The 14,849-nt window shown below is 41.6% G+C and overlaps 1 protein-coding gene and 3 non-coding genes across 4 annotated transcripts; 3 read left to right on the top strand and 1 right to left on the bottom strand.

The window, feature by feature from the left end:
• The first annotated feature begins 4,280 nt into the window (after positions 1-4,280).
• Positions 4,281-5,545, top strand: LOC131518212 (olfactory receptor 6S1). Its single transcript, XM_058740804.1, has one exon. It carries the CDS (start codon positions 4,326-4,328, stop codon positions 5,367-5,369), a length of 1,044 nt encoding a protein of 347 aa, XP_058596787.1. The 5' UTR covers positions 4,281-4,325; the 3' UTR covers positions 5,370-5,545.
• Positions 5,546-12,073: 6,528 nt separating this feature from the next.
• Positions 12,074-12,145, bottom strand: TRNAP-UGG (transfer RNA proline (anticodon UGG)). The gene has a single exon. It is a non-coding gene; the product is annotated as a tRNA-Pro (tRNA).
• A 1,562-nt stretch (positions 12,146-13,707) lies between these two features.
• TRNAT-UGU (transfer RNA threonine (anticodon UGU)) lies at positions 13,708-13,780 on the top strand. The gene has a single exon. It is a non-coding gene; the product is annotated as a tRNA-Thr (tRNA).
• Positions 13,781-14,453: 673 nt separating this feature from the next.
• TRNAY-GUA (transfer RNA tyrosine (anticodon GUA)) lies at positions 14,454-14,545 on the top strand. The gene is given in 2 exon segments: positions 14,454-14,490; positions 14,510-14,545. It is a non-coding gene; the product is annotated as a tRNA-Tyr (tRNA).
• Positions 14,546-14,849: the final 304 nt, after the last annotated feature.

Genomic DNA, 14,849 nt, shown 5'->3' with positions numbered 1-14,849 from the left:
ATGTGTGTGTTTTGGCATTGCCTCCATTATTTTTGGATCAGAAAACAGGGTGTTGCTGAGAGACTTGAATTCCTCTTGGAGTTAGTAGTTCATTATAGTTTTACATTTTCTGGCTCTGAGTAGCCCACATGGTATTTGATATTCCCCAGTGGCTACTTGGCTAATTTTGTGGAATTAGAGTTGCTATCTTTAAGAAAGTATTTCTGACATTAATTTTTAACTAATTTCCAAAAACTTAGAATTTTCTTTAGAGATGTGATTGTCATATCTCTGAGGCTTTTTTATTATAAAAAATTTCAAGCATACTAAAAATAGAATAATATAATGAATCACGGTGTAGCCAATGCACAGCTCCATGAATTACCAATTCAGGGCGAAGCTAATTTTACCTATACCCCCCCCCCAGTCACTTTATTTGGAAGCAAATCCCAGATATATCATTTTGCTATAACTTATTTTTTGACATAGAGTTGCAAGAGCTGCTGCTCTGAAGTTTGGGGTTCAGCGCAGTTTAGTTCACATACCATTATTGAGCACCTAATGTGTGCCAGGCACTGTGCTTGGTGCTAGAAATACAGAGGTCAAAATATAATTCCTGGGGCACCTGTGTGGCTCTGTTAGTTGAATGTCCGACTTCGGCTCAGGTCATGATCTCGCAGTTCCTGAAGTCGAGCTCCACGTCAGGCTCTGTGCTGATAGCTCAGAGCCTGGAGCCTGCTTTGGATTCTGTGTCTCCCTCTCTCTCTGCCCCTCCCCTGCTCATACTCTGTCTGTTTCTCCCTGTCTCTCAAAAAATGAATAAATGTTTTTAAAAAATTAAAAAAATATGTAATTCCTACCTAGGAATTTAGAGTCTAACAGGGGATGCAGATGAGAAAGCAGAAATACAAAGAGTTAAGTATGGAGAGTGAGGTCAGCAGAACGTGCCCCAATTCAGGTTGGAGAGCAGGCAGAGTGGTGGGATAGGGAGTGGTGGGTAGGAGAAGATTCTCAGAAGAACTGATATGCACCAGAGTACATGGAGTATGAATAGGAGTTAGTCAAGTTTTCAGCCAGGGGCATAGAGTAGACACAAATGAAAAAAAAAATGTGAACAACAGTCCAGAATTCTAAACATTGTTTGGGTGTGTGGTATGGTATATATTACCAGAGGACAAAGTAAAAGACTGGGAGAAGCAGAAGAAGATAGAAATGACATGAGGAATCTTTCCCTATCTTATTATACCCTGAAGGCTCCTATCACTTGCCAACCCAGAATCAAGGGTAGGGATTCCCAATATCACTTTAAGTCCTCAGGGAGAAGACACAATGTCTGTGTTACCTGGGGAGTAAACATTTCCCCTAAGTGCCATGCAGAAGAAAGTTGGATGATGACTATGGTCTTCCACACTTGGTCTGACTCAATTTTTTCTCTCATTCCCACTGTATTGCCCCAAGCCTTTTGGGGCTGCTGGGCTTGAGGGGGTTGGCAGATGGAGGCAGAAACATTCCCAGTCACCTCTTGTTGGATGAAGGATCAGCCTCTTTTTCAGATTTATCAGTAATGGAGTCTGGAAAATTTCCATTGAATTGCGTATCTCCCTTGGGTCTTTTCAGAATTATTTTCTCGTTCTCTCTCATGGTTTTACCTCAACACTTGGGTCTCACTTCTCTAGCAGGTACTGCTGCTAACCAGGCTCCCAATGTCTGGATTAATCAATCCTCATTTTAGGACATCTCCATTGGAAACTGAAGTTATGCACAAAGGATTCTGTCCTACAATACAAGGGTTAGTTAGAAACAAGTCTTCAGGCTTTTCCTTCTCTGCACTTAAGCTAATGCCAGGATTTAGGGAGGATGCATTGTAGAACAGGAAAATTGTGCATAAATGCATCAGCAAAAAAGTGAAGACCTGCCTTTAGATGGAACATTTTTCAACTATTGGAAATGAAAAGAACTATAGGTAAGTGCAGTAAGCCTTTTCATAGCTAGATGAACGATTTGACCCCTCCATATCCACCCTTTGCCTTCCAACCCCATGTTATTCTAGAGTACCATACCTTGGAGCATTGAGAGATCGTGGTCCTTCACTTGAAGTGTGCCTGTTTAAGCCTAAGACAGTGATCACATTGTAGAAGGCACTCTTTTTACAAGGAGGGAAAGGTGGGCCCTGATGGCTGACCTGTACATGGCCATACAAAGGGACAAGTGTGATGCAGCCACCCCAGGATCAGAAAGCCCATTTGTTTACAAGGCAGAATAGCATCAGAGGAATTATGCCCAAGAGGAAAACACAAGAGAAGAAGCAGATTATCTAACTGCTGCCTGTTTTCCCAAATGCTTTGCCCATCCTTAGGAACTCCAGGCTATGGTTAGCCTCACACTACAGGGTATGAAAAGGACCAGGGTGGAGCTGACCATTGGGTCATAAAAAGGGAAAGAGAATCCTTACAAGGTGATCCCCACCCTCATGGAAACATCAAGGACATTCAGGGGTAGGTAGGAGGTATTCCTTCCACATTTAAGGTTGCGACTCATCTTCCTCTTACTTAAGGTATAGTTAGGTTCAGTTCAGTGGAAATATTTTCACAGAGAGCCAGAAAGAGTCCCCTTTAAGGTGACCAGTTCTATCTCATTGCACTCCATGCATTATGTCCTGTGCTTTGGCCCAGATGTACTATGTTCACATGCTGCCCTTTTCCATTAAAAAACCTCTTTTCTCTCCTATCAAATCCATAGTCACTTTTTAGTATTTATTTTAGGCATCACCTTTATCGAAAATACTTCCTATCTCTCTAAAGTCTCAGTTTGGATTTTTTCCCATGTACCCCCTTAGACCCTATTCTTACCTGTGACATTCCACCTGTGATACATATTAACTTTTCCATCATTCTCATTAGGCAGTGAGCTACATGAGAGTAGTGACAACATCTCCTTTATTTCTGAATCACCACATATAGCATCTGATACATAATCAATACAGAGCAAGAGTTGAATGATTTTACTGATAGTAAGGCAATTTCTATAGAAGCTGAAGGGACATGAGGCTCTGAATGGAATCCTTAAGGAGAAAGACCATAGAATTGCTTTATCCTAGAGAAAAGGCACAAATATTTTTCTGCTCAGGTAGGACCCACAATTGAGACACTATAAGTAAAGAGGTTCCTGTTTGCTAGGAGCAAGGACTGCTGCGGTGTGCCAGAGAATAGTAGGGCTGAGAATCAAGGCCTTAAGGTCAAGTCTCATGCTTTGCATTGCTAAAGGGGATCAGTATTCTCCTAATAACTGAGGCATTTTAAAAACACTTTCAGAATATCATTGATTTGGTCCTTACAACTGTTGGTGGTCTTCAAAACTAGAAGGACTTGAGTCAGATGGCAAGGACTTAATTTCTGATTTCATGAGTGATTTTCAGGGATTCCTATTTCTGTCTCTGACAAGTCATCTAATAGAGCCCAAGTTTGTGAAAGGCCTTTGGATTAGTATCATGGACTGGAAAAGCATACGAAATTCATCCTAATATTAACCAGAATACTTAGCTTAAAGTTGACACTAAATAAATAGATGTGGAAACCTGACTGGATGATTCAATGTAGTTTAGCCCTATTCTCCCTTTTAAATATGCCATAACTTGCTTTAGATAGGCAAGCACTTTATGACAAGATTTCAGTTAGACCCTTGGGTTGCTGTGGAAATTCTTCACAAAAAGGGTAATTTTATGTAATAGATGTACTAATGACCTAGATTCTTATGACTCATTTCATAGCTGAACAGTTCAAGGACAAATGAGGTGGATGCATTGAACGCCTTCCAAGGCAAATGGCAAGTCAAGCCTAGAGTCTGGTGCCCTAACTTACAGGGCTTTCTATACCACAGTGTTTGTCGACTAATATCTAGAAACTTTTGAATCCTTTGCACTCTCATTTAACTTGCTTCTTTTAGCAGCTTACAATTGAGGAGCGCAGAAGTGGTTAAGTAACTTTTCTGAGGCTACTCGGCTAGTAAATGGAGATAATGGAATTCAAAACCAGGCAGTCTGGCTCAAGTCCTGATCCTGGTAGAATGGGAATCATATTCTTCATGAAATAAGTTTTTGATATTTTTGTCCAACTCATATACTCAATGATATCAGTATTATAATAATGGGGCATCACTATTTAAGATCTGAGAAGGAGACTCCTGGCATTTTCATATCTAAGTTTTTGCCACCCTTTCTGGAAAATCTTCTCCAGCTTTAAAAGTAATTAGATGAGGACCTCAGGTTATTCAGATCTTAACGGTGATTGGAGAAAGTGGGGAAATGTGTGCCATGTCACGATAAAATAAGTTTCAAGATTGTTCCGGAGATGAAGTGTCCTCGCCACGATCATGTTCATGTTGTTGCACAGGTGAGAAAGATAATGGCTCCTGGGGGGAACCAGAGCATTGGTGTTACAGAGTTCATCCTGGCAGGTTTCCCAAATCTCAACAGCACAAAAGCAGAACTGTTTTCTGTCTTCCTTCTCGTCTATCTGCTGACTCTAACAGGCAACTTGTTGATTGTTGGAGTGGTAGGAGCTGACACTCGCCTGCAGACTCCTATGTACTTCTTTCTGGGTAACTTGTCCTGCCTAGAGATCTTGCTCACTTCTGTCATCATTCCCAAGATGCTGAGCAATTTCCTATCAAGGCAACACACTATTTCCTTTGCTGCATGTATTACCCAGTTCTATTTCTACTTCTTTCTTGGGGCCTCGGAGTTCCTGCTGTTGGCTGCCATGTCTGTGGATCGCTACCTGGCCATCTGTCACCCTCTGCACTACCCCTTGCTCATGAATGGCACTGTGTGCTTTTGGGTGGCCTTGGCCTGCTGGATGGGGGGACTTTTCCCTGTGCTTGGCCCCACAGTGGCTGTGGCCTTACTTCCTTTCTGTGAACAGGACGCCATGGTGCAGCACTTCTTCTGTGACAGTGGTCCACTGCTCCGCCTGGCATGCACCGACACCGAGAAGCTGGAGGAAACAGACTTTGTACTGGCCTTTCTTGTCATTGTATCCTCACTGATGATTACTGCTGTGTCCTATGGTCACATAGTTCTGGCTGTCCTGCGCATCCCCTCTGTTTCAGGCCGACAGAGGGCCTTCTCTACCTGTACCTCCCACTTGATGGTGGTGACCCTCTTCTATGGAAGTGCCATTTTTCTTTATGTGCGACCATCACAGAGTGGCTCTGTGGATACTAACTGGGCAGTGACAGTGGTAACAACATTTGTGACACCACTGATGAATCCATTCATCTATGCCTTACGTAATGAGCGAGTCAAGGAAGCTTTGAAGGATATGTTTAGGAAAGTGGTAGCAGGCTTTTGGGGGGAACTTTTGCTTCCTAAGAGTTTCAGTAGGAAGGAGTGAAGTGAAAGTGAAGGGGGATGTAATAACCAGTCATAAGTCCAAGTCTTCTCCGTTGTCATTCTTTTTCCAGTGGTTATCATGGACATCACCAAATGACAAAATTCTGTAATCCCAAAAGAATTCCAAAGTCATCAAGTCTACCCTTCTTCTCCTTCAGGCAAAATTTCTTGATTCTATCTCATACATACCCCCATATTATTGATGTATCATGATCAATACCATCATTACATCATAAGATCCTCCAGCCGGTGAGATCTTAACCTAAGAGTCCATGGTCACCAGGGAGTCTAAGGATGGACTTCAGAAAATTTATAAGCTGCCTTACTATTTAAATTTTATGTGTTTGACTTCATATGCATTTGTCTGGGAAGAGGATCCACAGTTTTAATCTAATTCTTGGGAGATCTGTGTGACCTTTGCCAAAAGTTAAAAACTGATTAAAATTTTCAGTAGTATCTTTTGGTTATTTATGAAAAACAAGAATTTGAAGAAAAATTTCCTTATAATCTTAAAAATAAATAAAAATAAAATAAATAGATTACCTGTATTTTTGTATACACTTTATGGAAAACATTGCATTTACTGTCAGGTGGAAAAGAGGTAAAGCAAACTGAGTAAGGGGCTTATGCACTTCCCCACAGTAATCCCAGTGTCTTTGCAAAAGCAGATCCAAGAGAAAGTTCATGAATATTAGCATTTAATGTGGTTTTCTAATTTGCATTTTATTATAAAGATGATTTAAAGATATCACTCATTTTTTCACTGGATTGTGTTCCTTTCCTTTGTCCACTTTTTATATCCTTATATCTGTTGTGTTCAGTCTTGTTTTGTTTTTAGTAAAATTGGAATTGGGACAAGGACCTTTAATATCAAAGAATTACAAATGTCAACTATTGCTGTACCTGCCAGGAACCAGACTTTGTGGTACGTTTTATGTACTTCACTAGATATTTGAAAGGGAGTGAAGATTCCTATTTGTGGTACCCCTGGAAATCTTGGACAAATATTCACTTATTTCTTCATTCACTTATTTTTTTTCCATTTATTTATTCATTTGCTCCGCAAAGGTCTTTTAGGCATCTGACATATGCTATATATCATATATAGTGATATATGCTCAGAGGAACAAGAAATGGTTCCTCACCTCATGCAGCTTTGATTTTAGAGGGGAAGACTGAGAGACAAATAATAATGCAAAGGAATGGGGATGATAAAGGGGTTTATAAAACAACATTGGAAATTATATGAAAACTGATCTACCCTCTCTAGTATTTTCTTGTTAAAGAAATGTTCAGAGGCTGTCATTCATTAAATAGGGATTAATTCCATGTTAGAGTGTTTGTATACACAGACACCATATATATAGAAACAGCACATCAACCTCAACATTGGCAAGCTGAGCATTAGCATGCAAAGAGATAGCCATAAAGCTTCAGTGGGCTCTGGAAATAGTAATGCTTTCATCTAGTTCTATTAATAATACACACAAACACACACTAAATATTTCAATCCCCAAAGATTTCTGAGTGAAAACGAAAGGGATGGAAGGAATGACCAGTGGTTTGAGAGAGAAAAAGAATTCTTCAGGAGTGATCTAGGAGTGCTGCCCAGAGAGCAGATGAACTATTTATTACCTTAAAATCTACCTAATTTCATGAAGCCTAAAAACCTTCAGCCAATCCCAGACACTGACCAAAGAGAGAAATTCGTATCACAGTTTATGATATTTTTGGAAGGAACCACTCCCATATTTTGGCAATAAAGTGTGTTAAACCATCTATTTTCAAAATTATTTTATTGTAGGAAATGACTTTGGACTCAATTCAATAAAAGTTTATCGAATACCATATTCTGGGAAATAAGTTGGTATGGAGAAGTACAAATACATGATCTCTGCCATCAAGGAACTCACAGACTATATAGGTATAAATATTATAATATATAATAAAATTATATTAATAAATACAAATAAAATAAAAGTAATATATATATATGACTGTGGGTCAAAATATAATAGACCGTTGTAAAATTTAAAAGTGGGTCTGACAAAATGACATTTTACTAACAAAGCATATGAACAAATATTAGGTAATTGAATGTGATTAAGAATGGAAATATCACAATAAAAATTGTACTAGGGAGCAATCTGTGATTTTATTTTTTCAATCTTACTTTACAAGTTCCTGTTCCATAGGAATTTTTTACTCTTAAAAAATTTTTTTTCTAATGTTTAGTTTTGAGCGGGTTGGTGGGGGGGGGGAGGCGGGAGAGAATGAGAGGCAGGGAGAGAGTGAGACACAGAATCTGAAGTAGGCTCCAGGCTCTGAGCTGTCAGCACAGAGCCCCATGCAGGGCTTGAACTCACAAACTACAAGATCATGGAGATCATGAAGATCATGAAGATCATGACCTGAGCCAATGTTAGACACTTAACCAACTGAGCCACCAAGTTGCCCCATGAATTTTTTACTCTTCATCTTAATCTCAACAGCACTTCGCACAACTGATCTTGGACTTGTATTGAATATAGTTTTGTTCTTTGGTTTCCCTGGGACTGCACTTGCCTGGTTTTCTGTCCACATTTCCAGCTACTTTGTTTTATTTTGCAGGTGTATCCACTTCAATAAAGCTATTAAACATTAGCTAAGTTGTAAAGTTATTTCTAGAAATCACAAATTAAGAGGACACTGAAAATAAGAATGTATTTCCAACACCTAGAACAGAGCCTGGTCCATTGAATGTAACCAAGAAAAATTTGCTGAATGAATTAAAGACTCATGAGCAGATGATAGCCACAGCCCTGAGAGAGATGCTGAACTCAAGTATCCAGCAGCTTGAGTGTTAGTACTCATTCCCACACTCAGCCCACTCCAGTGACCATTAGAAACTGAACCTCTCACATGTAGCTAGAGCCCTTAGAGGGTTATTAACAGTAGACTAGAAAAAATTTCCTTTGCAGCAATCAACAAATTTTTCTGCTTCTAGGAAAAAGTCATCCTTGAAAATTCTCAACGGAAGCTCTTTCTTGCTACATAAAATTTGTGTCATCTGGGGTTACCAGAGGGCAGGTGGGTGGGGCGATGGATGAAATAGGTGATGGGGATTAAGGAGTGCACTTGTAATAAGCACTGAGCGATGTACAGAACTGTTGAATCACTATATTGTACACCTGAAACTAATATAACACTGTATGTTAACTACACTAGAGTTAAAACAAAAACTTAATTAAAAAAATAAGGATTATAAAAAAACGTTAAAAATATTTGTGTCATCTGGGACACTGCAAACTAATACATTAATATAACATTATTCCCATTTTCCCAGATGACACAAATATTTTTAATGTTTTTAAAATTTTTAATATTTTAATATTTTTAATGTTCATAGGCAGTATAAATATAAACCTCAAAATGATATGAAGAGACATTTCTCCAAGGAATTTATACAAATAGTCAATAAATACATGAAACTCAGCATTATTAGTCATGAGGGAAATCAAATGAAACCACAATGAGGGACCACTTCCTACCTGCTAAGATGGTTATAATGGAAAAGGCATAATAATAAGTAGTGATGAAGATGTGAAAAATTGGAACACTCATAAATTGGGAATGTAAATTCCCACGTTAGAAAACAATATGGCAGCTCCTCAAAAGTTTAAGCATAGTGTTACATATGACTCATCAATTCCACTTCTAGGTATATGCCCAGGAGAAATGAAAATTTTTGTGTCCACACAAAAACTTGGACATGGCATTCATAGCGGCATTATAATCCCAAAAGTGGAAACAACTCAAGTGCCCATCAACTGATGAATGGATACATAAAACGTGGTATATCCATACAACAGAATATTGCTTCACAAAAAGGAATGAAGTATTGATACATGCTACAACATGGATGAATCTTAAAAACTTAATGCTAAGTGAAAGAAGCCAGTCATAAAAGACTATACATTGTATGATTCCACTCACCTAAAGTATCCAGAATAGACAAATCTGTATAGAGAGAAAGTAGATTAGTAGTTGTCCTGGGCTGCAGGAAAGGGATGGGAGGAAATGAGGAGTGACTTTTAATTGGGTATAATGGGGTTTTTTGGGAGTGACAAAAATGCTGTAAAATTGATTACATTAATCTGAAAATATGCAAATATGTAAAAAACCACATTTGTGTATTTTAAGTGGATAAATTATATCAATAATTCTTATGATGAATCTTATGTTTCATCACTTATAGTGATTCTCCTTTGAATCCTGATACATTTTCTCTGGTAATCAGCCCCCATTTTCCCTGTATCCCCATTATTTTTAAAAATGAAGACAGAAACTGGGTCATACCTGAGTTTGTTTTCTTGCCAATCAGAAGAGTACCTGATAATTTGGAACACAGCAAAATCTCATCACATTGTTTTTTGAAAGCACAGATTACATAAGGGTTAAATATGTATCAAATAGTCATGCTCACTGGTGATTTGCTGTGGACCCTTTTGCATGATTCAAGGGGGACAGGTCATGTTCATAATAGTGGAGAGTACTAAAGGCCCACACCAGCTCCCACAAATCAATATTATTTTTTTTAAGGTAGTTATATTATAAAACACAAGCAATCAGGACTCTAAGAGTAAACAGATAAACAATGAAAAGCAGACTTAGACCGTTAGGAACTTCAGTTAATATAACCATTATTTGGGTTCTGAAACCCGCACTTCTCTCCCACCTAAGATTATCTTACACCTATTTCTGCTTTTTCAGAACTGGCTTTCCTTCTTTTACCTCCTTCCTCAGGCTGTGAGCTATCATCCCCCTTTAATTGGCTCCTTTCTGCCTTTGTTCCAGTGCTGCTGAGTTCTTCCTGTCTTGATTGTCAGCCCAACCAGTATTCCTGCCTTCTACACAGTAATAGGAGCAGTAATAGTGCCACTTTCATGTGTGCTGGTCTTAAAAGTCCTTACAAGTTCTTGATAACCCATGGAGCCTTTAAGGGCAAGGAAAGACAAGGACTCACTAAATAATCACGAACTACCTCTAAGACCTTTGAGCCAAACATGTGAAAGGACTAGGTCTTCCCCTTCACAGCCAAGCTCCTATAAAGAATTCTTTACCTACATGGCCACACTTTCCCCGTCATTCTTCAAGCCACTCAGCTCTGTCATCTTCCCTATACTTTCTGTTTTAAATGCTGATAAAGGCTGTCAACAGCCCCTGAGTAACCAAATCAGCTGTCAGAGCAAGTGACTGTCAGGAGGCTTCCTTCTCTAGTTCTTCTACTCACTGGATTCCATTCTCAACTTTTTAAACACTGATGATCACCAGGGCTGGTTCTTAAATTCTTTCTCTGCGAATGCTCTTCCCTGCACATTTTTAGCCAAAGCAACATTAACCGTCACCGTGTGTATGTGTGTGCGTGTTTAATTGAAGTATAGTTGAAACCCAATATTACGTTAGTTTCAGGTGTACAACACAGTGATTCAATAACTCTATACATTATATTGTGCTCACCACAAACGTAGCTACCACCTGTCACCATATATACAATTACGGTGTTTTTAATTCCTAAAATTCCTTCCTTTAGTTTGAATCTTTCTCTGGAACCCCATGCCTTTATATCCAGATTCCTACTGTGCATCTCCCCAGTAGCAAATACATCAAACACAACAAAGCCCAGGCTAGGTGTATCGCATTTCTGACGGGACAACCAACTGGAAGTCAGGGCATCCTGGAAAATTCTACTCTTTATTTTCCTGTCATCCAATAACCAATCACAAAACTCTTTATTCTTGCCTGGCCACATAACCTAACAACTCCGGAAAGGACAAATATGATGGAGTCAGTCAGAAACTCGAAGATTCCCAGTGTACAAGCAGTTTGGGAAGATAAGTAGGTTTGAAGGCCTATCATTCCAACAGTTCACAGGTTTGGGCCACTTCTACAAGCCGGAATCAACCATACTCTAAGGTTTCAGGTAGACACCTCACACTACAGCCGGCTGGCTTTCCAGGTAAGCAATCAAAGAATACCAACGGGGCTCGTGGATTCTTGCTAGAAATGGCAAGACTACTATCACTAGGTTATATTGAGTCTTGGAAAAAATTCAGTTATGCTCTCTTTGAATAGAACGGATGTCTGAGCCTTTGGAGCCCAAGGGTCCCCAGGCCGCAACTTTGCATTATTGGGAAGATTTCCAGGGCACTTGTGACTGTGCGGCAGACGGTGTCCGCAACCAAGAGCGCAGCCGCGCTCCTAACCGCGCGGCTGCTCCCAGGCGGGTGCTAGATTCCGCACCGCCCAGGGATCACTGCAGGGGACCAGTGTGGCCCCAGGAAGAGGGTTCTGGCCTGGTATTGTGATCCCAGCACACCTCCAGGTACCACTCTCTTCCGTGTGAAATGCTCTAGTGAGAATTGCACGAGTTTTTTCCCGCGAAATGTGCCTCGCTAAACACTGCCGGAGCAAGCTACTCCTGACAAAAGAGCCCGTCAGAGCCAGACTGGGGCACCCCTATCTCACGAAGCCCTTGGCTCACCAGAGCATCTTCATTGTCCTTGCATCGGTCCACAGAAGTGTCCAACTTGCTCGCAAGCTGATCTCGAGACAGGTCCAGGTTGGAACGGACCTCAGCCTAGGTGGACTTAAGCTTGGGTTGTATTAGCTGTATTTGGCTCTAAAAGGACGGGGAAGAGAAGGGAAAAAAACCCAAAAACAACAGGGCTCGTCCGGGATTTGAACCCGGGACCTCTCGCACCCAAAGCGAGAATCATACCACTAGACCAACGAGCCAGCCCTGAAGGTGAGCTTTCCTCTCTTGGAATGATCATTTATCCCCGTTTGTTGCATCACACTACTGGACCGTTTTTGACGCTTCTCGTAAACCCACTGATTTCTTCCAGACCCCAAGAATATCAATGAGCGCATTCGAAGGAATCTGAGCCACAGCGTCCCAGAGATAGGAATGTTCATTATGGAGCTCAGGCTGAGCCGCGAGTCTGTCCGCGGACCCTCCTGAGGTGGGGTCTGGTTGCTTACAGAGTTAGGACCAGAACCATCGCAGGCGCACCGGGGTGTAAGGACACAGTAAAAATACGAACCACCGAGTTCACTAAGAGGCAAAGGTTACCTCCGGAACCAACAGAGGAGCTCGACACTATGCCCCCCCTTGGAGTCAAATCCCAAAACTACTGCTTTAGTCCACTGAGCTTGCTTTTGCTTGTTCCTTTCAGCTTTATTTAATAAACGTTGTGCTTTAGGTCTAGATTTAAGGCACCCTTCAAAGGTGGGCATAAGGTGACCTTGGGAAAGAGTTGTCCTTTCCATACCCTCTTTTTGAGAAGGCTGGACCCTCCTGCTTCTCTATCACCCAGAAGATGGTGGGTGGAAAGGGAAGGGAGGGCGTTGTTCTTGCTCTGCAGTGCTTTCTGCAAAGGAAACGATGTTCTTGGGCTCTAGCTTGTCCGCCCTGGTCACACTGTCTACCCTGTGCTGAGCACATTTCTGGCACACTGGGTAAATAGCTACTGAATCTCCTGAACCAGGCCCCAGACTCCTGGGCGGGCTGAGACCAGAGGAGAGAAAAGGAAAAAAGGAGCGTTCCCTTTACAATCCTTTCATGAGCCTCCACTTTGTATTTGTTCTGGACTTCAGGAGAGCCTGGAGGCCCAGAGAGAAGCTGCCTCGGGGGAGTCCACGTTGTTAGCGAAGAGCGTTAAAGGACCGAGGAGAGGGTTACCCTCTTTTAGCCAGCGTCTGCTTCAGGAAACCTGGAGGAGTCTCAGGTCCAGATCGACTATGGCGGGGTCTGATTCCGATGAAAGGCTTGGGGAGGGGGCGAGGGATGTCTGGATGCCTTGGCGCCTTCACTGTGGCGGTCCCCAAATTCTGAGGGTCCGAAGGGTATGAACTGTGCTTAGAGAAAACCATCTCCATTAAAAAAAAAAAAAAAAAAAAAAAAAAAAAAAAAAAAAAAAGTTTTATGAGTCCAAGCAGATGGGAGACATGAGGTCGCGGACATATCTTGCATCCTCTTCTGTAAGGAGCCCTCACCCTACCCCACTTTACCCCAGGGCTCACTCGAAGCCCAGGTGTTGGCGGAGCTCTGACTTGTTAGGACTGAGGCTGAGGAGCCTGTGCTATGGGCTCTACCGGTGGTCTTCTAGAGACCTACATTCGAGTTTAGGCCTAGTCAGGAACATGTTTCTTAGTCATTCTCTTGTTTGAAGATGCTTCCTTCAAAACGAATTTGTTTTCATTTAGATTTATCTATTAAATTTTGTTTAGATGTAAAAGCCAGTTTGGCTGCAGTTTTTAAAACAAGGGATACAACGGTAAAAATAGAGCTGTAGGGCGGCTCCATAGCTCAGGGGTTAGAGCACTGGTCTTGTAAACCAGGGGTCGCGAGTTCAAATCTCGCTGGAGCCTTAGGCGGGTGCTTGTTTTCCCACAACGTCATTCTCCGTTTTTGTCTACTTCTTGACCCAGTCTTGATGGGGGAAGGGGGGGGGGGGGGGAAGCACTGTGTAATCTTTTTGGTAAAATCAGATCCTGGAGATCTGGGACGGAGGGTTATAGAATCGGAGCTCCTGGGATCCCAAGGAAAAGACAATGTGTGTGTGTACCTTTCGGTAAGTAGGAGAGGAACCAGATTCCTCAAGTTTCTGCTAGAAGACTGGATGGGTTGGCGGAGTCCACACCTCCGTATTTGAGGAAGAGAGCAAATCAGCTCGGGCCCATTGATAGCAGTGACCCCCGGCGGCGTGGAGTCCGGCACACCTCCCAAGTGCACCAGCCGGGCGCCCAGTTTCTCCTGCGCTCCTGGAGAACTGGTTCGTGGGTTAATCGGCCAGCTTAGGCCAGAAACTAGGTAGATAAACCCCAATCGGGCTTCTGCTCTGCTTCCATACTCACTTTCTCCGACTCAGAGTCTGCTTCCTACGCCCCAGGCTACTCCTGGGATTCGATTTATTATAGATTCGACTCTCGGACGACTTGACGAGCTTCAGTCTTAGTCTGAACCTCAAATACAAAGAAGCCAGACTTCTCACTAGCTGGTACTATATCCACAAAAATCTACAGTAACGCGCAGAAATCGCGCCCTTCGATAGCTCAGTTGGTAGAGCGGAGGACTGTAGAGGAACAGCGTCTGCTGTTATCCTTAGGTCGCTGGTTCGACTCCGGCTCGAAGGAGGTGCTTGCTGTTTTGATGTAATCCTGTACTCAAACTTCCTGAAACTTTTGCCCTCCGGTTTCTTTTGATTCTATTTTCAGGCAACAAGAGAAGAGCTTTCCACCTGCCAAGAAACCTAATTTCACTTATCTTTATGATCATGGAGTAGATGTGGTTCACTCAGGAAATGTGAACTAATGGCTTTCATATTAGATTTGAATCTGTTACCTTCTAATCTTTAGAACCAGTTTACATTGATTAAATATTGGGGTAACTGCGCTCCACCTCACCAGATACCTATATTTTTTCATAAGCGCAAATAAT

This window comes from Neofelis nebulosa, chromosome 7 (genome assembly GCF_028018385.1).
Source record: "Neofelis nebulosa isolate mNeoNeb1 chromosome 7, mNeoNeb1.pri, whole genome shotgun sequence".
Taxonomy (NCBI): Eukaryota; Metazoa; Chordata; class Mammalia; order Carnivora; family Felidae; genus Neofelis; species Neofelis nebulosa.
Note: the sequence above shows the minus strand (reverse complement) of the source record. Positions and strands in the feature narration are given on the sequence as shown.